Here is a 25,712-nt window from a genome sequence, read left to right as displayed (position 1 = left end):
TATATCTTCCCACACCAAGACTGTGTACACTGTGTTATATACCAGACTATATCTTCCCACACCAAGACTGTGTACAATATTATAATCTACTGAAGAGGACCTCAAGGGAAGGATCAAACACACTAGTAATATAGTTCCAGTGTTTACTGTTAACAACGACTGTTATAATAATCAGGCTTAAGAGAACCACCTTCAACCTGCCAGGGATCTTGATCCAAGGAAGTGGATTTGATGCAGTAGAGGCTATGGCAATGCTTGATCTGTTCAGTAAGTGACAGCATTGATAGTGGGTAGTCAGTCCCTCAGTGTTGATAGTGGGTAGTCAGTCCCTCAGTGTTGATAGTGGGTAGTCAGTCCCTCAGTGTTGATAGTGGGTAGTCAGTCCCTCAGTGGTGATAGTGGGTAGTCAGTCCCTCAGTGTTGATAGTGGGTAGTCAGTCCCTCAGTGTTGATAGTAGGTAGTCAGTCCCTCAGTGTTGATAGTGGGTAGTCAGTCCCTCAGTGTTGATAGTGGGTAGTCAGTCCCTCAGTGTTGATAGTGGGTAGTCAGTCCCTCAGTGTTGATAGTGGGTAGTCAGTCCCTCAGTGTTGATAGTGGGTAGTCAGTCCCTCAGTGGTGATAGTGGGTAGTCAGTCCCTCAGTGGTGATAGTGGGTAGTCAGTCCCTCAGTGGTGATAGTGGGTAGTCAGTCCCTCAGTGTTGATAGTGGGTAGTCAGTCCCTCAGGGGTGATAGTAGATAGTCAGTCCCTCAGTGTTGATAGTGGGTAGCCAGTCCCTCAGTGTTGATAGTGGGTAGTCGGTCCCATAGTGCTGATAGTGGGTAGTCAGTCCCTCAGTCTTGATAGTGGGTAGCCAGTCCCTCAGTGTTGATAGTAGGTAGTCAGTCCCTCAGTGTTGATAGTGGGTAGTCAGTCCCTCAGTGGTGATAGTATGTAGTCAGTCCCTCAGTGGTGATAGTAGGTAGTCAGTCCCTCAGTGTTGATAATAGGTAGTCAGTCCCTCAGTGTTGATAATAAGTAGTCAGTCCCTCAGTGGTGAGAGTAGGTAGTCAGTCCCTCAGTGGTGATAGTAGGTAGTCAGTCCCTCAGTGGTGAGAGGAGGTAGTCAGTCCCTCAGTGGTGATAGTAGGTAGTCAGTCCCTCAGTGGTGAGAGTAGGTGGTCAGTCCCTCAGTGGTGAGAGTAGGTGGTTAGTCCCTCAGTGGTGATAGTAGGTAGTCAGTCCCTCAGTGGTGAGAGTAGGTGGTCAGTCCCTCAGTGGTGATAGTAGGTAGTCAGTCCCTCAGTGGTGAGAGTAGGTGGTCAGTCCCTCAGTAGTGATAGTAGGTAGTCAGTCCCTCAGAGGTGATAGTAGGTAGTCAGTCCCTCAGTGGTGAGAGTAGGTGGTCAGTCCCTCAGTGGTGATAGTAGGTAGTCAGTCCCTCAGTGGTGAGAGTAGGTGGTCAGTCCCTCAGTGGTGATAGTAGGTAGTCAGTCCCTCAGTGGTGATAGTAGGTAGTCAGTCCCTCAGTGGTGAGAGTATGTGGTCAGTCCCTCAGTGGTGATAGTAGGTAGTCAGTCCCTCAGTGGTGAGAGTAGGTGGTCAGTCCCTCAGTAGTGATAGTAGGTAGTCAGTCCCTCAGAGGTGATAGTAGGTAGTCAGTCCCTCAGTGGTGAGAGTAGGTGGTCAGTCCCTCAGTGGTGATAGTAGGTAGTCAGTCCCTCAGTGGTGAGAGTAGGTGGTCAGTCCCTCAGTGGTGATAGTAGGTAGTCAGTCCCTCAGTGGTGAGAGTATGTGGTCAGTCCCTCAGTGATGATAGTAGGTAGTCAGTCCCTCAGTAGTGATAGTAGGTGGTCAGTCCCTCAGTGGTGATAGTAGGTGGTCAGTATCTCAGTGTTGATAGTAGGTAGTCAGTCCCTCAGTGGTGATAGTAGGCAGTCAGTCCCTCAGTTTTGATAGTAGTTAGTCAGTCCGTCAGTGGTGATAGTAGGTAGTCAGTTCCTCGGTGGTGACAGTAGGTAGTCAGTCCCTCGGTGGTGACAGTAGGTAATCAGTCCCTCGGTGGTGATAGTAGGTAGTCAGTCCATCAGTGGTGATAGTAGGTAGTCAGTCCCTCAGTAGTGACAGTAGGTAGTCAGCCCCTCAGTGGTGATAGTAGGTAGTCAGCCCCTCAGTGGTGATAGTAGGTGGTCAGTATCTCAGTGGTGATAGTAGGTAGTCAGTCCCTCGGTGGTGATAGTAGGTAGTCAGTCCCTCAGTGGTGATAGTAGGTAGTCAGTCCCTCGGTGGTGATAGTAGGTAGTCAGTCCCTCAGTGGTGATAGTAGGTAGTCAGTCAGTCAGTGGTAATGGTAGGAGGTCAATCCCTCAGTGGTGATAGTAGGTGGTCAATCCCTCAGTGGTGATAGTAGGTGGTCAGTCCCTCAGTGATGATAGTAGGTGGTCAGTCCCTCATTGGTGATAGTAGGTGGTCAGTCCCTCAGGGGTGATAGTAGGTGGTCAGTCCCTCAGTGGTGATAGTAGGTGGTCAGTCCCTCAGTGGTGATAGTAGGTGGTCAGTCCCTCAGTGGTGATAGTAGGTGGGCAGTTCCTCAGTGGTGATAGTAGGTGGTCAGTCCCTCAGTGGTGATAGTAGGTGGTCAGTTCCTCAGTGGGGATAGTAGGTGGTCAGTCCCTCAGTGGTGATAGTAAGTGGTCAGTTCCTCAGTGGTGATAGTAGGTGGTCAGTCCCTCAGTGGTGATAGTAGGTGGTCAGTCCCTCAGTGGTGATAGTAGGTGGTCAGTCCCTCAGTGGTGATAGTAGGTAGTCAGTCCCTCAGTGGTGATAGTAGTTGGTCAGTCCCTCAGTGGTGATAGTAGGTGGTCAGTCCCTCAGTGGTGATAGTAGGTGGTCAGTCCCTCAGTCAATATTGAGAGACTGACCACCTGAGAACCACTTTCCTTGGATCAAACCACCAGCTACATGACCCTTATTATTTTAGCACTAACCTTAAACATAACAATTATATATAAATATATATAAACAATGTGTATAACATATATATATATATATATATATATATATATATATATATATATATATATATATATATATATATATATATATATATATATTATATATGTATATAATATATATAAACAGATCTGATGCCCATACTGGTCTAGAGCAATGTAAAGCAGTGCAAGCAGTAACAAGTGACAATGCGCTCTTGACCCGAGGATACAGAAGCTTATTACAATGGTCACAATACATGTATAGTTCTTTTATATTGCTCCTAAGTCTCGAGGAGCTTTATATGACGGCTGACTGTATACACAAGACTTTTATAAATGTACATAGAGAAGTTTTATAGTTACAATGAGCTTTAACCCTTTCAGGGTCCGTCCTGTAGATCTACGGCTTTATGTTGAGGGTCCAAACCGTAGATTTACGCCATGAGCTCAGCTCACTCTGGTAAGCCGTGAGCGGTAAATTTGGGCCTAGATATGAGAGAATATATCTATGTGGTATGTGTGCACCACATAAAACAAATCCTGCAGCACACTGTGTATAATGAGATAAAAATAACTGAGCCGTAATTTTCTATTAAAACAGCAACTTTGCAGTGTTTTCCGTATGTTTTTTATAGTTGTATTTGCGATTTCTTGGTCTCATTTGATAGAATGGAAGATATATTACAGAAATAGAGATAATTTTGATTGGTTTTTGTACCGAAAATGGCTTGAAACTGAGCTCAAAGTAGCAGAAATGTTAAATTTTTGCTGATGCTCAAGAGTAAACAAACGACCTCACACGTCTAATACACACCAGCTGGTGGGTCTAATATACATTCACAAATTTGGTGATGATATTTATATAATTATTACAATATTGCATAACAGTAAATCTTCTATTTTTTAGTGTGAATAAAAATTCATTATGTGAATTAAAAATCAAAATGGAGTCTATTTGTAAAGCATCAAAACGTAACTAATGAACAGAGGAAATGTTAGTTTAGTGCCAGGAATACCTACATTGTTTATTCTGGACCCTATTTTGAAATTGGAATATTTTGAACTTTGTGTTAAATTGGCCAAATTACCAATTTCCGATCACTTTATTTTGCAGTTGAAACAGTTCAGTTGGTAATTTCTTGTGCTCAGTCAATAGAATAGAAGTAATACTAGTGAAATAGCTAAGAATTTGGTCGACTGGAATAATGTAATTGGCCTAAAATGGGAGTCAAATTCGGCAAAATCGCCAATGCGTAAATATCACTAACACATCAAAATTAGCAAGAGCATAATTTTGTCAATTTTCCATCAAATTTCATACTTGTTGTTTTATTACCTTCAGAAAAAAGATTCTCTACCATTTCATAAGAAAAAATAACAAAATTATTTTTTGAAAAATCTTGGACACTGGTGTGCACTTTGAAAGGGTTAAGGCTCATAACTGAACTTTTCTGAAGGTGTTGGTGATTTGAACATAGATGTGGTCAGACTTCTGTGGTGACTGCATCAGTAAGGCTCGTTCACCGTTCTGAAGTTTGATTGGCTCACGACTGTGTGTGCTGACGATCTCCTGTACCGCTGAGAAGGTCTGTAGGGGAGACCAGGATCATTAAGACTGATTGGTTGGTTAATGGGGTTTAAAGTCTATCTACTACATGAGGGTCATCAAGACTGGTTGGTTGGTTGGTTAATGGGGTTTAAAGTCAATCTACTACACCAGGGTCATTAAGACTGGTTGGTTAGTTAATGTGGTTTAAAGCCCATCTACTACACCAGGGTCATTAAAACTGTTCTACCTAGAGGGTATTCTGGGGATCAATGTCCCCGTGGCCTGGTCCATGCCCAGGCCTCTCGGTGGATCAGGGCCTGATCAACGAAGCTCTTACTGCTGGCTGCACATAGTCCAATGTACGAACCACAGCCCGGCTGATCTAGTACTGACTTTAGGTATCTGTCCAGCTCCTTCTTGAAGACAACCAGGGGTCTATTGGTAATTCCCCTTATGGCTGGTGGGAGGCTATTTAACAGTCTTGGGCCTTGGACACTTGTTATTTTTTCTTAGTGTACTAAGGGCGCCCCTACTTTTCATTGGGGGTATGTTGCATCGCCTCCCCAGTCTTTTGCTTATGTAGGGAGTGATTTTTGTGTGCAGATTAGGGACCAGTCCCTCTAGGATTTTCCAGGTGTAGATTATGATGTACCTCTCTCACCTGTGCTCCAGTGAGTACAAGTCAAGTGCTTCCAAGTGTTCCCAGTAGTTAAGGTGTTTGATGGAACTTATGTGTTCAGTAAAGGTTCTCTGTACATTCTCTAGATCTGCAATTTCACCTCCCTTGAATGGGGATGTTAATGTACAGCAGTATTCCAGCCTATGAAGAACAAGTGATTTAAAAAGGATCATCATTGGTTTGGCATCTTGTCTTGAATGTTCTCATTATCCATCCTATCAGTTTCCTCGCAGATGTGATAGTGGCACTGCTGCGATCCTTGACATTACCACTCCCAGGTCCTTCACATTACTTTTCTGTTCTATTGCATGATCAAAGTTTGTAGCATGCTCAGTTCTAGTTATTATCTCCTCCAGTTTTCCATAACGGAGTAGTTGGAATTTGTCTTCATTGAACATCATATTGTTCTCTGTTGCCCATTGGAAAACTTGGTTTATATCATCTTGGAGATTCACCATGTCCTCAATGGATGACACTCTCATGCAGATCCTAGTATCGTCTGCAAAGAATATGGTGCTATGGTTTACATCTCTGTCTATGTCTGATATGAGGATGAGGAACAATATGGGGGTGAGTACTGTGCCTTGTGGAACAGAGTTCTTCACTATGGCAGCTTCCGATTTAACTCTGTTTACCACTAGTCTTTGTGTTCAGTTGGCTAGAAAGATGAGGATCCATCTGCCCACTTTGTCAGTTATTCCTTTAGCATGCATTTTGTGTGCTATTACACCATGAATGCACTTGTCAAAGGCTTTTGCAAAATCTATGTAACCCACATCTGCAGTCTGTTTTCCAGTGCATCCAAGACCATAGGAGGCAGGAGTGACCTTCTCTGAACCCATGTTGCTCTGGATTGTGCAACTGTTGAGAGTCCATATGGTTTGCAATCCTGCTTCTTAGTACTCTTTCAAAGATTTTTATGATGTGGGCTATTAAAGCTATTGGTCTATAATTCTTAGCTATTGCTTTGCATCCACCTCTATGAAGTGGGGCTATATCTGTTGTTTTTAGCGACTATGGAATCTCACCTGTGTCTATGCTCCTCCACAGTATACTTAGGGCATGCAAGAGGGGTTTCTTGCAGTTCTTAATGAACACAGAGTTCCACAATTCTGGGCCTGGGGCTGAGTGCATGGCTTTCTCAATGGCTTTCTCAAAGTCTAGTAGAGTTAGGGTTATGTCAGAAATATGGCATACATTGAGAGGATTTTGAGGCTCTTTCACGAAAAAAAATTATTTGGATTGTCTATCTTTAGACTAATTAGTGGTTGGTGGGTTAATGAGGTTTTAAAGTCTATCTACTACACAAGGGTCATTAAGACTGGTTGGTTAATTAATGGGGGTTTAAAGTCTACACGAGGGTCATTAAGACTGGTTGGTTGGTTAATGGGGGGTTTGAAGTCTATCTACTACATGTGGGCCATTAAGACTGGTTGGTTGGTTAATGGGGGTTTAAAGTCTATCTACTACATGAGGGTCATTAAGACTGGTTAATGGGGGTTCAAAGTCTACTGATGTATATTAGGCAGATCTTTACAAAGGTCAGTAATCACAAACCAGTTCATTGATCTTTTCGGAGCCCAGAGCGAAGAGTCCATCGGGTCGCTGACGTATATTGATGTTGTATGTACGTCCGCCGTGACGTAGGCATAGTGTTAGCGGGTCCGTGGACCGTGTTGACGGACGGATCAAGAACACTCCATCCTCAGCTGGCAACACAAAAATGTACGTGTTACACTTATAATGTTCTAGTGTGTTTTTAACACTTGTTCTGTAATGTTCTTAACATAACCATGTTCTAAAATATTCCTAATAACATTAACAATGTTTTAAAATATTCTTAAAAACACTATGTTCTGGAATGTTCTTAATAACACAATGTTCTAGACTGTTCTTAAAAACACTTACCATGTTCTACAATATTCTTAACACTTACCTTGTTGTAGAATGTTCTTTGACTTGGCCCGTGATATAATGTGGAAATAAGGCAGCTCCATCAGTGTTCTGTAGAGAGGAAGAAGAACAATGCTCTCACCGTCTCCCAGATTGACTCGTTCAGTGCCAGAGAGGTTGCTTGCGGCCACTGTCACCCCCGGCACCGCTTGCGGCACCTCATCGAATTGCAAGTAGTCGTCCTGCTGTGGTACACTGCCACTTGTGGCGCTGGTAGCTACTGCCGCAGTGGCAGCCACGGCAGCTGTGGCACGATTGGGTCGTTTGGGTGCGATAGTGGGCGGCACAGTGGCACTAGTGGCAGTGCCACCAGGTTGCCATCTGCCCTGGGTAATGCCAGGTAGTGTCACTTGCGGTGCTGGTGGGTTCTGTCCGCCGCGGCTGACCGCATCCCGTCCCTCAGCTGTCAACATAATTAACATCTAATTAACTTCAATAACAACAAAATTACCTTCATTAACAACTAATCTTCATAATTACCCTTCCAGGTTACTCGGAAAGTAATCAGGTTTGATCCAAGGAAGAGGAGGGTATCAGTCAAATAAAAATATACAATTTTGCATTTAAAATTGCGAAAACCACTGGGAATCGACCTGGTGGAGAGAGAGAGAGAGAATGAGAGAGAGAGAGAATGAGAGAGAGAGAGAATGAGAGAGAGAGAAAGAGAGTTCAAAACACTCTATCTGCAAGTTCTAACACAGTGCAACCTCAGTTGTCGAACTTAATTAATTCTGGATGTCGGTTCGACAATGAAAATGGTCGACAACCAATGCAATTTTTCCCATAAAGAATAATGACAATTGATTAAAAATGTACTACTACTATAAAACTGTAAAAATGAATACTAAAAGAAACTTTAACTGAAATACTGTACAGTATATGAAACCTGCCTCTTACCTGTCAGGAGAGCTCAGGCAAAATTCTAGCGGGTTTAAATCTTGCAGGAGAGAGCTGGTAGGCCGATATATGAGATAATGGGTCTGCATGGTCAGTGTGCGCAGTATAAAAAAATCCTGCAGCACACACTTCATAATGAGAAAAAACTGTGACCGTATTTTTGGTTTAAAACGGTGACTTTGCGGTGTATTTTCGTATGGTATTTATGGTTGTATTCTCTCTTTCTTGGTCTCATTTGATAGAATGGAAGATATATTACAGAAATTGACATGAGGTTAAATGGTTTACAGAGCAAAAGTAGCTTTAAATTGAGCTCAAAGTAGCAGAAATGTTAAATTTTTGACAATGTTCGTGAGTAAACAGATCATGTCATGCACCCAGCTGGTGGTCTAATATGCATTCACGAATGTGCTGATATTATTTATACGATTACATACTACAATTATGTAGTAGTCTGAATAACGGTAAATCTTATATTTTTGTGTGAATAAAAATTCAAAATGGAAAGCAAGCATAATATAAGAGGAGCAGGAGACATGACTAATGAACAGAGAAAAATGTTATATTAGTGCCAGGAATATCTGCATTGTTTATTCTGGACCCTGTTTTGAAACTGGCCTTTTTCTTAAAATTTGTGTGAAATTGGCAAAACTGGTAATTTCAGATAACTTTACTGGGTAGTTGAAATATATAAATGAGTGGATTCTTATACTTAGTCGATAGATTAAAAGGAGTTCTAGAAAAACAGCTATGAGTTTGGTCGAATGAAACAATGGAATTGGCCCAAAATAGGGCGTAAAGTGGGCTAACTTTACGCCCTAACTTTGTGGTAATGTAATTCAGTATATTTTCCATCAAATTTCATACTTTTGGTTTCATTATCATTTCGTTCTCTATCATTTCATAAGATTTTTTTTTAAATTCTTTGACCTTGGGAGCATTGTCGGTCATCAACCAAGAGCTTGTATGAATACCGGCAGTATGTGACAGCCTACAGATCAGCCTTGGTTAAGTTTTCACTGTCGAGAACCTGCTATTGCTAAGTACAAGGCTTGGAGAAGGTTGAAGAGGTACCCCACTATCTATAACAGGAACCTGCACAGACAAGCCTATTGACAAATGGAAGAAGTCCAAAAGTGGGCCATTTCTAGATAGGAGGCTGACATAAAAAGAAAGCTGGTGTCAGGGAGAGTGGGCTCCAAAACCTGGTGGTCCTTGGTCAAGGACTGACAAGGTTATTCACCTAATGAAATTACTCCACCTCTAAATCGGCAGAATGAGACTGTCTCTACTAGCAATCAGGAGAGAGCTGACCTCTGCCAAACACTTTGCTACCAAGATGTAAATTCTTGATCCAACAAGAAAACTTCCTTGACTAGCCACAAGAACTGTGTCAAAGTTGTCGGTGGTGACAATAAGGTAGGACGAAGTGTATTTTCTCCTTAAACCCTTGGAACAAGAAAAGGCTGTGGGCCCAGGTAAGTTGAGCCCAAGATTGCAGAGTACATGTGCAGACCAGCTAGCAGCATCTCTAACTCGCATCTATCAGTGCTGCCCAGCACTAAGTAAAGGGTCTTCTCTGTGGAAACAGGCAACTGTAGTCCCTGTTCACAATAAGAGCAGAGCGAAAATCAGCAACAACAGACCATTGTCACTCCTGTGAATCACTGGCAAAATTCTTGAGACAATAATATCAAGGCAGATGACAGCATTTTTCGACTACCACTCACTTCTTTCTGATCGTCAATTTGGTCACAGTATAGGTCACACTGCTGCGGATCTGCTGAAAAACCTCTCCAGTAGGTTGCACCAAGATCAGCTGTGTGGTAGCACTGGACATTGCTGGTGCTTTCGACTGAATATGGTACCAGGAACTCTTAGCTAAACTGGAAGCACTTGGAGTCGCTGGCTCTGCACTATACCTCCTCAGTGATTACCTTCAAGGCAGATCTCTAAGAGTAGTTCTCAACAGGACAGTGAATAAGACATTCTATTAGTGCCATTGTCCCACGAGGCAGTGTACTATTGACTAATGTGACATTTTATTGTGGCAATGTTTCGCTCTCCAGGAGCTTTATCAAGCTTGATAATGTGACATTTTACTGTGGCAACGTTTCGCTCTCCAGGAGGTTTATCAAGCCGGCTTTATAAAGCTCCTGGAGAGCGAAACGTTGCCACAATAAAATGTCACATTAGTTGCACTTGTGTCCTTTTACTTTACATATTGTCGGTAATTCTACCAACTTTATTACAGTGTACTATTGGTACCACTGGTGTAAGTGTTCCACAGAGAGGTGTACTAGTGGTATTACTGGTACCAGTGTTGCACAAGGAAGTGACCTTCAATTCATCCCAGACTCCCATGCATAAACAGATGACTGTACTCTAACATTTACGTATCCAAGAGAGGAAATGCCAACTGCTCTCAGTTACATCAGTCACCGACTTATAGCAATATCAGCCTGGGAAAAACGATGGCAGGTCACATTTGTTCCTGACAAAACACAAATAATGATGGTCTCTAGGCACCATGATGGTAATGCTGGAGCAGTGGTAAGAATGAGTGGGAGAGGTTGGTACCTGGGGATGAAGTTGATATCTTTGGGGTGAAATTTGACTCCAAACTATGAAGAACCATGCTGTATATCTTACAAACAAGCAGAGGTTGCAAGATTCTCTCATGCCATGATTATAATCATAACCAAATGATAAACCCATAACGGTCATACAATGCTGCAGGGTAGGGTTTTGGGGGGTCAACACTCCCATGGCTTGGTCTGAGACCAGGCCTCATGGTGGAGCTGGGTCTGACCAACCAGGCTGTTACTGCAGGCCACACGTAAACTGACATATGAACCACAACTCGGCTGATTAGGTATTGGCTTTAGGTGCCTGTCCAGTGCCTTCTTGAAGACAGCCAGGAGTCTATTGATAATCCCCCTTATGTTTGCTGGGAGGCAGTTGAACAGTCTTGGGTCCCTGACACTTCCTGTGCTGTTTCTTAGTGTACTCGTGGCGCCCCTGCTTTCCATTGGGGGAATGTTGCATCTCGTGCCAAGTCTTTTGCTTTCGTAAGGAGTGATTTTTGTGTGCAAGTTTGGTACTAATCCCTCTAGGATTTCCAAGTCTATATTATTGTGTATCTTTCTCGTCTGCATTCCAGGGAATACAAATCAAGGGACTTCAACTGTTCCCAGTAATTTAGGTGTAATATACCTGATCAGAGGTCAACAAGGGTGAAGAGAATAACAGAGGTGAAGTTAGGAAGGAGGGTGAGGAGTGCTAATGGAAGTGTACACTTACCATCCGATTTACGACCGAGTTCGGTTCCGAGAAACCAGTCGTAAGTCGAAATGGTCATAAATTGAACTTTACTACTGAATATCAACAAAATATTTTTGTAATGACTTTATTTTGTTTTATTTTGGTATTTCATGTTTTACTTTACTTTTTATGTTGTTAGTACTGTATTTTATACTGTAAGGTTTAGGATAAACACTGTGTACAACACAAATAGTTGTTTATTTCCCAGAAATTTGGCATAAAAAATACGGTTGTAAGTCGAGTGGTCGTAAGTCGAGTGGTCGTAAGTCGAGTGGTCGTAAGTCGAGTGGTCGTAAGTCGAGTGGTCGTAAGTCGAGCAGGTCGTAAGTCGGATGGTAGGTGTATATAAATAAAGTTAGTGAAATGAAGCTGTTGCTGACAAAAAGTCAAAGAGAGTCTGTGTCAAAAGTGAGGCCATTAGCGAAGAGGGAAGATAAAGTAAGGATGTTAGAGCAGTGATAGTATTGGAGGTAAATTCTGCCTGCCCACTGGTAGACAGCATATTCAAAAGAATATGCCAAACTTGACATTGGAACTTGACAGTTCTCACAGAGTGGCACTGGGTGCCTCTCCATGAGATACCCATGAGTGAGACATGTATGCCAGGTGCCAAGATGGGAGAACATGGTCTCCAACCACAACATCTATGATAAGACCAGAATCCTAAACACAGCTTAATAGACTATAATTTGTTTTGAATCATCTCAGAACAATGTTACTCCCAACGGTTGTGACGTTGGCTATAGATTACAGCAAATTAGTCTGAGAACCGAATACATGAAATGTGAAGGTCATGTACAGCTAGCTGACCATGCAGCAGTCTGCCTGCTAGCTGACCATGCAGCAGTCTGCCTGCTAGCTGCTCTGAACATCCACATGATTAGGGATACAGCAGAAAAATATTTTTTTGTTTTTGCTAGAAATGCAGTGCAACCAAAGCTATAAACGAAAAAACTAGGGGATGAGGCAAATTATTTTGTTTTGATAGCTGATGAAGCACTTGAGAAGTCTGAAGCTACCACCAATGTTGAAGAAGGTCTGGACGCGATACATGCAATCGCAATGAGAATTGCATACAGTTCAGCTGTGAAAATGCTAGCTGAGTGTAATAAATGACCTCACACAACACTATCTGGGAACACTGCTGCAAACCTGACACCATCAGAGAAATTACAACCGTCAATATACACTGCAATGGCATAAAAAGTGGGGTTAAGAAGGAGGCAGCGAGAAGGGTCGTCCAGGGTAGTGGGGAAGAACAGACTCGTATTGTTGGAACCTTCCAAGGATAAAAGGAATGATGAACATATAAGGGGGATAAATGAAGAGAAGCCAAGAAAAGGGGAGTAAATAGGATCGGCAATCAGAGAATGGACCTCTACTAACATCCATTACCATCCTGTATGTAGAAGGTTTGTAAAGGTCATGATAGAGGACAAAATTTCAGAGATAACAGGTGTCATGGCAATCGTTCAAAGATGGAACAGTCATCTCTGAATATAGACTCTGACGGGAGGAACGACAAGCACCTCGACACAAATATAATCCCTGATGATGGATGGAATCAAGTTTATAAAGAGTATATGTGGTTGCCATAATTTAATTTTGATAAGATTAGGGCTGAATGAAGTTGAAAGAGAATTTGTCGATCTGCTCCCCATGAAAGATGGGCGAGGATTTCAAGGAGGTTGAACCGGCTATGGCAAGTAGTTTCCAGGAAGGTAGTGTGAGGCTTCCAGAACAGCCGGCGATCAAACAGAAGTCCAAGAAATCTGTCTGTATCACGTTCAAGAATACAGGAACCGTACAGGTATAATGGAGTATGAAAGATAACTAAATGTCTAGTAAAGATAATCTGGTGCATTTTAGCACCAGAAAATTTAAACCCATGAGTAGTGGCCCAGTGAGAAACACTGTGGACAGTATTCCGGAGTTAGGCTGCACAAGGTATAGCAAAGTCATTAACATAGAGTGATGACCAAATGTTAGATGGGAGAACAGAGGCCAGATCATTAATAGCTACTAGAAACTAGTGGTGGTAAGGACACATCCCTGAGGGACACCTTCAGCCTGGATGTAGTCAGGTGAAAGCAGACTATTAACCTGGACACGGAAATGTCTCTCAGACAAGAAGTTTTTAAGGAAAAATAACAGATTGCCTCAGAGGCCTCAGGAATGAGCTTGGGCGAAGATGATATATCTTCAAGTAGTTTCAAAAGCTTTTTCAAGGTCGAAAAAGACTGTGATAACCAAGTGCTAACTAGCAAAGGCAATGAATATAGGTATCTAAGCACAGTAAGGGGTCAATAGTGGAGCGGCACTTGAAGAGTGGAAAAACTATTGTGTGTCTCTATATTTACTAGACATTCCAGCAACTTGCTAACTGCACCAGTAAGAGCAATGGGTTGATAGTGAGAGGCATCATGGCCTAAAGTACCTGGTTTACGAAAAGACAGAACAACGGCTGTTTTCCAAAGCTGGGGAAGAACCCCTTGTGACCAAACAAGATTACAAAGGAGTATGAGAATTTGAAGGACTGACAGATGTAAATGCTGAAGCATACTATTATGACTACCATCAGGCCCAGCTGCCTGATGGCATTCATAATAGTATGCTTCAGCATTTACATCCAATTTTAGAAGTGTAAAAGGCACATTATAAGACTCATCTCTGCTTAAAGTAAGGTTTAAGGCAGTAACTCTCTGGCAGACTTGGAGCAGAGAAACAAGCGAACAGATGGAGCCCATGAGAGATACAGGCAAGATGATTTCCAACTGCTGTGGCAACTTCAACAGGGTTTGCAATGTTGACACCAGCAACCCTAAGAACAGGAACAGAATCTAGAGAGTACCTGCCACTCAATTTCCATACTTTTTCTCCAAACTGCTCTCGTAGAGCAAGTCAAAATAATGGCAGAAGCATAATTCCGCCAACACGTGCGCTTTGCTTCAAGGATTGCAAGTTTGGCAGCTGCCCTCATTGCCTTAATATCAAGGAGCCATTCCATGGTCTTGGTGTAATGATATCAGCCCATGTAGCATGTTTCAAACACACTGCACGAGCACAAATAGAAGACCACCAAGGCACGCATTTCTTAGAGTACAGTGGACCCCCGGTTAACGATATTTTTTCACTCCAGAAGTATGTTCAGGTGCCAGTACTGACCGAATTTGTTCCCATAAGAAATATTGTGAAGTAGATTAGTCCATTTCAGACCCCCAAACATACACATACAAACGCACTTACTTAAATACACTTACATAATTGGTCGCATTCGGAGGTAATCGTTATGCGGGGGTCCACTGTACCTACTCAAGGTTTGAAGGCTCGTATTTGAAGCTGCGGTTAATATTAAGGTCAAAAACAAATGTAATACTTCATCAGTGGTGGACAAAGGAGAAGGTTTCTCACTAAAAACAGTTTGATGGGAGTACAGGACCCAAATTTCCCATTCAAACTACCAGTGTAGGCTACGAGGAGGGCAAAAATATGGATGGGAAGTAGTGAGGATAGGACAGTAATCGCTGTCATGTAAATCTGGGAGCAAAGACCAGGTCAAGTGCTGCTGAAAATAGAAAATTGAGAGATTTATGCAAGAGAGAGATTGAGTGCTAGGGTCAAAATGAGTGGAATTACCTGTATTTAAAGCATGGAGGAGAAGACAAGTGAGAAGAGCCTCTAACTGATCGCCACGAGAGTCACGGTGAGACACCCCAGAGGAAATAATGAGCATTAATATCACCTAATAAAAGGAGAGGAAGAGGTAAGGAAGAAACCAGAAATTCAACATAAGGAATAGATGAAAGTCATGGAGAAAGACACAGAGAGTAGACAGTATGCCACTTGTTCAAGTACATGTGGGATGCAGTGTAATGCAGTGAGGTATGAACAAAGATTTGAAAATGTGGTTTACCGGTGAACACAAGAGGTGCACTTTCATTAAAAGTTCAATCGGAAAAGGGATCTGAAGAATGTAATAAAATACAGCTCAAGAAGGGATAGATAATAGTGGAGAGAAATTTATGTTCTTGTAAACACAAACAGAGGGAAACTGAGAGCAACAACTGAAGTTCACCTACATTACCCCTGAGGCCTCGAATATTCCACTGTAAGAAAGTCATAGTTTGCAAAGATAAGTTTACTGGTAACATTAAGTAATAGCTGTCTACACTCTAGTAGAGTCAATAAAGTCAATGGTGGGAAATGGTGTAAGAAGTGAAGGACTGGAACAGTGAGAAGAATTATGGTGAGAAAAAGGTTGCATAAAGTGAGTGAGAAATGTGAAGTGATGGGGGTGGATGAGTGTCCATTACTGGCTTTGTCTCCTCGATAAACATGGAGGTGTCTTCAATAGTCTGAGAAGAAGCAGAGAAAGCATGGTAGTGGAAGGAGAAGATGTAGTTTGAGTAAAAATTGGAGAGACAATGGAAGATACTGAAGAAGGAGTAAAAGCGTTTGGAAGGAAGAAATTTTAGCAGGGACAGCGAGGGAGTAACTGTACTTGGAAGTGAATAAAGTTCCACAAGAGTAACAGATGCATCACCAGGTACAGACACTGACTCAGAGATGGGAAAAGTAAAATGTTTAGGAATGTTATCTGGTTTGGGGGCTGAAGGAAGACTGGACTGAAATAAAGGTTTAGACTCTGGACAAGAGGGGATATATGGTGCCTGATTTAGATAAGAGAGGGCACATAGATGTAGAAACTTGTAAGTGGGAAGATAAAGAAGCAGGGACAGTAAGAGACAATGAGGTTGGAACCTCAAAGCCCAGGACAGCAAAAGGGTTGGACACAAAGGTGACTGGAAGGAAGGGTTATACTACAGGCGATTGTGGAAGCAGGCACCAGCGAGGCTTCTCTCACACCATGAGTAAGCTCCAGTTTCTTGGATTGCCTGACCCCCGTCTAATCTCTGACTTCTTGACAGAATAGAGAACAAAGCAAAACGACTCGTCTCTTGGCTGGACTCACACTGGACAGTTCTGTCATTTCAACCGAGCCTTTAATACCAGAGGGATGTGGATGGCCTTACAATTATATACAAGACCAATACTGTCAAGGTACCACACTTGTCTACACTCCGACAGCAACAAAAAGTAAGCTTCTACACAACAAGACGGGCAGCAAGCAGTAACTACACTCTCACTGCACCCATCGAAGACACTGCAAATCTCCAAAGCGGACATTAATTAACCCTTTGAGGGTTTTCGTCGTACTAGTACGTTTTACGCGTAGGGGTTTTTGACGTACTAGTACTCATAAATTCTAGCGGCCTCAAATCTAGTGGGAGAAAGCTGGTAGGCCTTCATATGAAAGAATGGGTCTATGTGGTCAGTGTGCACAGTCTAAAAAAAATCCTGCAGCACACAGTGCATAATGAGAAAAAAAAAACTTTTACCATTTTTTTTGAATAAATCAGCGACTTTGCAGTGTATTTTCGTATGGTATTTATTGTTGTATTCTAGTTTTCTTGGTCTCATTTTATAGAATGGAAGACATATTACAGAAATTGAGATGATTTTGACTGGTTTTACAAAGAAAGGTGCCTTGAAATTGAGCTCAAAGTAGCAGAAATGTTCGATTTTTACCAAACTTCAAAAGTAAACAAATCGTGCCAAGCGTGCAATACATGTCAACTGGTGAGTCTAATATTCTTTCACAAGTGCACCAATAATATTTATACCATTTTTTACACTAATGCAGTAGTCTGCATAACAGTAAATCTTATATTTTTTGTGAAAATAAAAATTCAAAGTGGAAAGCAAAAGAATATAAGAGGGGACTTGAGACATGACTAATGACTAGAGGAAATGTCATTTTAGTGCCAAGAATGTCTTTCTTGTTTATTCTGGACCCTATTCCGAAATTGGCATCTTTTGAAATTTGTGTGAAATTGGCAAAATTGCTAAATTCTGACCACTGTACTGGATAGTTGAATTTCATAAATGAGTGGTTTCTTGCATCCATTCGATAGAAAAAATGGAGTTCTAGCGAAATATTCATGTTTTTTGTCGACTAGTACAGTGAAATTGGCCGAAAATGGGGCTCAAAGTGGGCAAAATCGCCGATGCGTAAACATCGTCGAGACCGCTAACTTTGCGAGAGCATAATTCCGTAAGTTTTCTATCAAATTTCAAACTTTTGGTGTCTTTATGATAGGGAAAAGATTCTCTATCTTTTCATAAGAGAAAATAATTTTTTGTTTTTTTTTAAATTTGGCCGACCCTGAGAACGAGTTTCGGAGAGGGCCTGTCGACCCTCAAAGGGTTAACCAAGTCTTTAAATTGGTCTCAGAAATAATATGAAGTTCAATGAAGACGAATTTCAATTACATTACTATGCAAAACTCGAGGAAATGAACAAATTCCAACCACACAATAGAGCAAAAAACTAATGTGAAAGACCTGGGAGTGATAATGTCAGAGGACCTCACTTTCAAAGACCACAACAATGTATCTACCATATCTGCCAAGAAAATGATAGGAGGGATAATGAGAACCTTCAAAACTAGAGATGCCAAGCCCATGATGACACTCTTCAGATCGCTTGTTCTCTCTAGGCTGGAATGTTGCTGTAAACTAAGGGAGGCGAAATTGCAAACCTGGAGAATGTACAGATAACTTTCACTATGCTTATAAGTACAATAAAGAACCTAAATTACTGGGAATGGTTGAAGTCCCTTGACCTGTACTCCCTGGAACACAGGCGAGAAAGATACATGACAATATACACTTGGAAAATCCTAGCAGGACTAGTCTCAAATCTGTACAAGGAAATAACTTCCTACGAAAGCAAAAGACTTGGCAGGTGGTGCAACATTCCTCCAATGAAAAGCAAGGGTGCCACAAGTACACTAAGAGACAACACAATAAGTGTCAGGGGCCCAAGACTGTTCAACTGACTCCCAGCAAACATCAGGGGGACTGTATAAACCTTGGTTTATACTGGAATGCAGGTGGGAGAGATACATGGTTATATACACCTGGAAAATCCTAGAGCGACTAGTACCGAACTTGCACACGAAAATCACTCCCTACGAAAGCAAAAGATTCGGTAGACGATGCAACATCCCCCCAATGAAAAGCAGGGATGTCACTAGCACGTTAAGAGACAACGCAATAAGTGTCAGGGACCCAAGAGTGTTCAACTGCCTCCCAGCATACATAAGGGGGATTACCAATAGACCCCTGGCTGTCTTCAAGAAGGCACTGGACAGGCACGTAAAGTCAGTACCTGACCAGCCGGGCTGTGGTTCATACGTTGGTTTGTGTACGGCCAGCAGTAACAGCCTTGTTGATCAGGCCCAGATCCACCATGAGGCCTGGTTATGGACCGGGCCGCGGGGGCGTTGATCCTCAGAACACCCTCCAGGTATACTCCAGTTATTCTCCAGAACATCACTTCATATGAGATCATATATTCCCAGGACACTTTTGATAAATCTTTGAAGAGTTTCGCGAGTTTCTCTACTCTCTGAGCCCGGCCATGGGCCAGGCTTGACTGGTACTTGCCTGGTCAACCAGGCTGTTGCTGCTGGAGGCCTGCTGCCCCACATATCCATCACAGCCTGGTTGATCTAGCACCTGGTGAAGATACTTGTCCAGTTTCCTCTTGAAGGCTTCTACACTTGTTCCAGCAGTTTCTGATATCTTCTGGTAAGATGTTGAATAGTCTGGGACCCTGGATGTTGATACAGTGTTCCCTTATTGTGCCCACCGCACCCCTGCTCCTCACTGGGTTTATTTTACACTTTCTCCCATATCTCTCACTCCAGTATGTTGTTATGGCAGTGTGCAGATTTGGGACCAAGCCCTCGAGTACCTTCCAGGTATATATTATCATGTACCTCTCTCTCCTCCACTCCAGTGAGTACATGTTCAAGACTTGAAGGCATTCCCAGTAATTTTGGTGCTTTACAAGCTCAATGTGAGCCGTAAATGATCTCTGTATTTGTTCCAGTTCTGATATTTCTCCTGCCCTGAACGGGGCCGTCAACACTCAGCAATATTCTAAGTGAGGCAGCACTAGTGACTTGATAGTGTCACCATCGGCATTATTTCCCTTATTTTGAAACTTCTCAATATCCACCCCGTCATCTTCCTGGCTGTCGTGATCTTTGTCTTGTTATGGTCATTAAAAGAAAGGTCCGCTGACGTAATTATTCCCAGGTCTTTTACGTGTTCCTTACGTTCTATTTGGTGACTCGAGTCTGGAACATGTTCGTACAACATCAACTAGATAACGTCAACTGGATAAGTGAAACAAATCGTTAACACACACATGACTTCAACTTCATCATTACGTTTATATCTCTTAACAATAACAAGGAATTCAAATGAGGTTAGTTAGGTAACAGTTCTTAGCTAGTAAATAAAGTTTGGAATAATAACCGAACTTTGTTAAACTCTGTGTGACAGAGAGAGAGAGAGAGAGAGAGAGAGAGAGAGAGAGAGAGAGAGAGAGAGAGAGAGAGAGAGAGAGAGAGAGAGAGATAGAGAGAGAGGAAATACCAAAAATTACACTTGTAGCACTGAAGGTGAGAATTCTCTCTCTCTCTCTGTCTGTCTCGATATATATATATACGTATATATATATATATATATATATATATATATATATATATATATATATATATATATATATATATATATATATATATATATATATATATATACAGTACATACAGTTATGATATTGTGGGTTACTTGTGAATTGTTGCAGTCATGGTATTGTGGGCTCTACATACACACACATACATACATACACACACACACACACACACACACACACACATACACACACACCGGTGAAGAGGCGGGGCCAGGAGCTAGGACTCGACCCCTGCAACCACAAATAGGTGAGTACAAATAGGTGAGTACACACACACATACACAGGGACGTTAGGAAGTACAGTGGACCCCCGGTTAACGAACTTTTTTCATTCCAGTAGTATGTTCAGGAGCCATTACTGACCGAATTTTTTCCCATAAGGAATATTGTGAAGTAGATTAGTCCATTTCAGACCCCCAAACATACACGTACACACGCACTTACATAAATACACTTACATAATTGGTCGCATTTGGAGGTGATCGTTAAGCGGGGGTCCACTGTATTTCTTCAGTCATAGAGTTGTCAATAAGTGGAATAGCCTAGCAAGTAAAGTAGTGGAGGCAGGAACCATACATAGTTTTAAGAGGTATGACAAAGCTCAGGAAGCAGAGAGAGAGAGAGGACCCAGTAGCGATCAGTGAAGAGGCGGGGCCAGGAGCTGAGTCTCGACCCCTGCAACCACAATTAGGTGAGGTGAGTACACACACACACACATACACATACACACACACATACACATACACATACACACATACACATACACACACACACATACACACACACATACACACACATAAACACACACACACGCACACACACACACACACACACACACACATACACACACACACATGCACACACACACACACACACACACACACACACACACACACACACACACACAAGTGAAGTAGTGGAGGCAGGAACCATACATAGTTTTAAGAAGAGGTATGACAAAGCTCAGGAAGCAGAGAGAGAGAGGATCCAGTAGCGATCAGTGAAGAGGCGGGGCCAGGAGCTGAGTATCGACCCCTGCAACCACAATTAGGTGAGTACAATTAGGTGAGTACACAAGGACCTTACCAGATACCTGTGGGGGCCAGGAGCAGGTGAGCAGGAAGGATAAACCAAGAAGCATAGGGACCATAACTAGGGAAGGGACTGAAGGAACACTCCACGGGAAGGAACTAAAACACATCAGAGGATGCAATGAGAGTCACAGTGGGAGGTGGAAAGGGAGAGATCCGTGTTTGTCTATGGGCTAGACGAAGCTAAAGGGGAAACTTATGATGAAAGAAAGCAGGAGGAGCAAAAAGCGATTGAAGATATCATGAAGGTGATAGGCGAGGGGGACATGACCCAGGTGGCAAATTTTCGGAGAATTGGGTGGTTCACAAAGAAAAGGAATCGGCCTCTCAAAGTAATTTTCAAGGCAGAATCAACCCGAACCATGATCCTGCAGGAGAAAGCACGGCTGAGAGGCAAGCAGGAGTTCCGGAGTGTGTACCTCGACCGAGACAGAACACAGGACGAAAGGAAGACAATGAAAGAGAGAGTTCAAAAACGAAAGGAGAAATGGGAGGAAATGAAAAAGGAGAGCAGAATAACCCAGGATCAAATGGAAGGACAAGCGCACCCCCCAGAAACTCCTGCAGAAGGACTCCAGCCACGACACCCCCAAGGCAACTGAACAATCCAAACCAACCATCACACACCGATCCCTCTGTTTCCACCCCCCGCACCACAGTTACAGTATTAGAACAGAAGTTGAAGGTTTGGTACACAAATGCAGATGGATTAACGAATAAACATGAGGAATGGCAAGAAAGAATCAATGAGAAGTCCCCAGACATCATAGCAGTTACAGAAACAAAACTCATGGAGACAATAACAGATGCAATCTTCCCACCAGGATACCAGATCATGAGGAAAGATAGAAGGGGCAGGGGGGGAGGTGGGGTTGCTCTGCTCATAAAAAACAGATGGAAATTCGAGAAAATGGAAGGAATAGATGAGACGGGAGAGACTACATAGCAGGTACACTTCAGTCTGGGGAACACAAAGTGGTCATTGCAGTGATGTATAATCCACCACAGAACTGCAGGAGGCCAAGAGAGGAATATGAAGAGAGCAACAGAGCAATGGTGGACACACTTGCTGAGGTGGCAAGAAGAGCTCACTCCAGCAGAGCAAAGTTGCTGGTTATGGGGGATTTCAACCACAGGGAGATTGACTGGGAAAACCTGGAGCCACATGGGGGTCCCGAAACATGGAGAGCCAGGATGTTGGACGTGGTGCTGGAAAATCTCATGCACCAACATGTTAAGGACACTACCAGAGTGAGAGGGGAGGATGAACCAGCAAGATTGGACCTTGTGCTCACCCTGGGCAGCTCAGACATTGAGGACATCAAGTATGAGAGTCCCCTAGGAGCTAGCGGCTACGTGGTTCTGTGCTTTGAATACATAGTAGAGCTGCAAGTGGAGAGAATAACAGGAGTAGAATGGGAAAAGCCTGGCTATAAAAGAGGGGACTACATAGGGTTGAAGAACTTCCTGCGGGAGGTCCAGTGGGACACAGAACTGGCAGGAAAGCCAGTAAATGAAATGATGGAATATGTAGCAACAAAATGCAAGGAGGCAGTGGAAAGGTTCATTCCCAAGGGCAACAGTAACAATGGGAAGACCAGAACGAGCCCCTGGTTTACCCGACGGTGTAAGGAGGCAAAAACAAAGTGCAATAGAGAATGGAAAAAGTACAGAAGGCAGAGAACACACGAAAATAGGGAGATCAGTCGCAGAGCCAGGAATGAGTATGCACAGGTAAGGAGGGAGGCCCAGCGACAGTATGAAAATGACATAGCATCGAGAATCAAGACTGACCCGAAACTGTTGTATAGCCACATCAGGAGGAAGACAACAGTCAAAGACCAGGTGATCAGATTAAGGACAGAAGGTGGAGAACTCACAAGAAATGATCAGGAGGTATGTGAGGAGCTGAACAGGAGATTTAAGGAAGTTTTTACAGTAGAGACAGGAAGGGCTGTGGGAAGACAGCACAGAAGGGAACATCAAGAGGGAATATACCAACAAGTGTTGGATGACATACGAACAACTGAGGAGGAGGTGAAGAAGCTCTTAAGTGACCTTGACACCTCAAAGGCGATGGGACCGGACAACATCTCCCCATGGGTCCTTAGAGAAGGAGCAGAGATGCTGTGCGTGCCTCTAACCACAATCTTCAACACATCCCTTGAAACTGGGCAACTACCTGAGAAATGGAAGACAGCTAATGTAGTCCCCATATTTAAGAAAGGAAACAGAAACGAGGCACTAAACTACAGACCTGTGTCTCTGACATGTATTGTGTGCAAAGTCATGGAGAAGATTATCAGGAGGAGAGTGGTCGAACACCTGGAAAGGAACAAGATTATAAATGAAAACCAGCATGGGTTCATGGAAGGCAAATCTTGTATCACAAACCTCCTGGAGTTTTATGACAAGGTAACAGAAGTAAGACACGAGAGAGAGGGGTGGGTAGATTGCGTTTTCCTAGACTGCAGGAAGGCCTTTGACACAGTTCCCCACAAGAGATTAGTGCAGAAGCTGGAGGATCAGGCACACGTAAAAGGAAGGGCACTTCAATGGATAAGGGAATACCTGACAGGGAGGCAGCAACGAGTCATGGTACGTGAAGAGGTATCACAGTGGGCGCCTGTTACGAGCGGGGTCCCACAGGGGTCAGTTCTAGGACCAGTGCTATTTTTGATATATGTGAAGGACATGATGGAAGGAATAGACTCTGAAGTGTCCCTGTTCGCAGATGACGTGAAGTTGATGAGAAGAATTAAATCGGACGAGGATGAGACAGGACTGCAAAGAGACCTGGAGAGGCTGGACATGTGGTCCAGTAACTGGCTTCTCGAATTCAATCCTGCCAAATGCAAAGTCATGAAGATTGGGGAGGGGCAAAGAAGACCGCAGACAGAGTATAGGCTAGGTGGACAAAGACTACAGACCTCACTCAGGGAGAAGGACCTTGGGGTGACCATGACACCGAGCACATCACCGGAGGCACACATCAACCAAATAACCGCTGCAGCATACGGGCGCCTGGCAAACCTGAGAATAGCGTTCTGATACCTTAATAAGGAATCATTCAAGACACTGTACACTGTGTATGTTAGGCCCATACTGGAGTATGCAGCACCAGTCTGGAACCCACACCTGGTCAAGCACGTCAAGAAGTTAGAGAAAGTACAAAGATTTGCAACAAGGCTAGTCCCAGAGCTCAGGGGAATGTCGTACGAGGAAAGGTTAAGGGAAATCGGACTGACGACACTGGAGGACAGAAGGGTCAGGGGAGACATGATAGCGACATACAAGATACTGCGGGGAATAGACAAGGTGGACAGAGATAGGATGTTCCAGAGAGGGGACACAGGGACAAGGGGTCACAACTGGAAGCTGAAGACTCAGACGAGTCACAGGGACGTTAGGAAGTATTTCTTCAGTCATAGAGTTGTCAGCAAGTGGAATAGCCTAGCAAGTGAAGTAGTGGAGGCAGGAACCATACATAGTTTTAAGAAGAGGTATGACAAAGCTCAGGAAGCAGAGAGAGAGAGGATCCAGTAGCGATCAGTGAAAAGGCGGGGTCAGGAGCTGAGTCTCGACCCCTGCAACCACAATTAGGTGAGTACAATTAGGTGAGTACACACACATACACACACACACACGCACACACACACACATATATATGTGAACGACATAACGGAAGGGATAGACTCAGATGTGCCCTTGTTTGCAGATGATGCGAAGTTAATGAGAAGAATCAAATCGGACGAGGATCAGGCAGGACTACAAAGAGACCTGGACAGGCTACAAGCCTGGTCCAGCAACTGGCTCCTTGAATTTAACCCTGCCAAATGCAAAGTCATGAAGATTGGGGAAGGGCAAAGAAGACCGCAGACACAATATAGTTTAGATGGCCAAAGACTGCAAACCTCACTCAAGGAAAAAGATCTGGGGTTGAGTATAACACCGAGCATATCTCCTGAGGCGCACATCAATCAGATAAATAACTGCTGCAGCATACGGGTGCCTGGCAAACCTACGGATAGCGTTCCGATACCTCAGTAAGGATTCGTTTAAGACTCTGTATACCATTTACGTCAGGCCCATACTGGAGTATGCAGCACCAGTTTGGAATCCACACCTAGTCAAGCACGTCAAGAAATTAGAGAAAGTGCAAAGGTTTGCAACAAGACTAGTCCCAGAGCTACGGGGATTTTCCTACGAAGAAAGGTTGAGGGAAATCGGCCTGACGACACTGGAGGACAGGAAGGTCAGGGGAGACATGATAACGACATATAAAATACTGCGCGGAATAGACAAGGTGGACAAAGACGGGATGTTCCAGAGAAGGGACACAGACACAAGAGGTCACAATTGGAAGTTGAAGACTCAGATGAATCAAAGGGATGTTAGGAAGTATTTCTTCAGTCATAGAATAGTCAGGCCGTGGAATAGCCTAGAAAGTGACGTAGTGGAGGCGGGAACCATACATAGTTTTAAGGCGAGGTATGATAGAGCTCATGGGGCAGGGAGAGAGAGGACCTAGTAGCAATCAGCGAAGAGGGGGGCCAGGAGCTGTGACTCAACCCCTGCAACCACAAATAGGTGAGTACACACACACACATACACACACACATGCACACACACACA

At 43.3% G+C, this 25,712-nt stretch overlaps 1 protein-coding gene across 1 annotated transcript in view; it reads right to left on the bottom strand.

The window, feature by feature from the left end:
• Window positions 1-129: 129 nt before the first annotated feature.
• Window positions 130-25,712, bottom strand: part of LOC128699688 (collagen alpha-1(XVII) chain) — a 129,849-nt gene continuing 104,266 nt past the window's right edge. Inside the window, exons 10-12 of the mRNA XM_070099437.1 lie at window positions 7,138-7,557; window positions 6,759-6,910; window positions 130-4,561 (exon numbers count right to left, since the gene is read on the bottom strand). Of these exons, the coding sequence (XP_069955538.1) occupies window positions 4,409-4,561; window positions 6,759-6,910; window positions 7,138-7,557 (725 nt within the window). The 3' untranslated portion in view covers window positions 130-4,408. The remainder of the gene's footprint in view (window positions 4,562-6,758; window positions 6,911-7,137; window positions 7,558-25,712) is intronic.

Source organism: Cherax quadricarinatus, chromosome 67 (genome assembly GCF_038502225.1).
Source record: "Cherax quadricarinatus isolate ZL_2023a chromosome 67, ASM3850222v1, whole genome shotgun sequence".
Taxonomy (NCBI): Eukaryota; Metazoa; Arthropoda; class Malacostraca; order Decapoda; family Parastacidae; genus Cherax; species Cherax quadricarinatus.
Note: the sequence above shows the minus strand (reverse complement) of the source record. Positions and strands in the feature narration are given on the sequence as shown.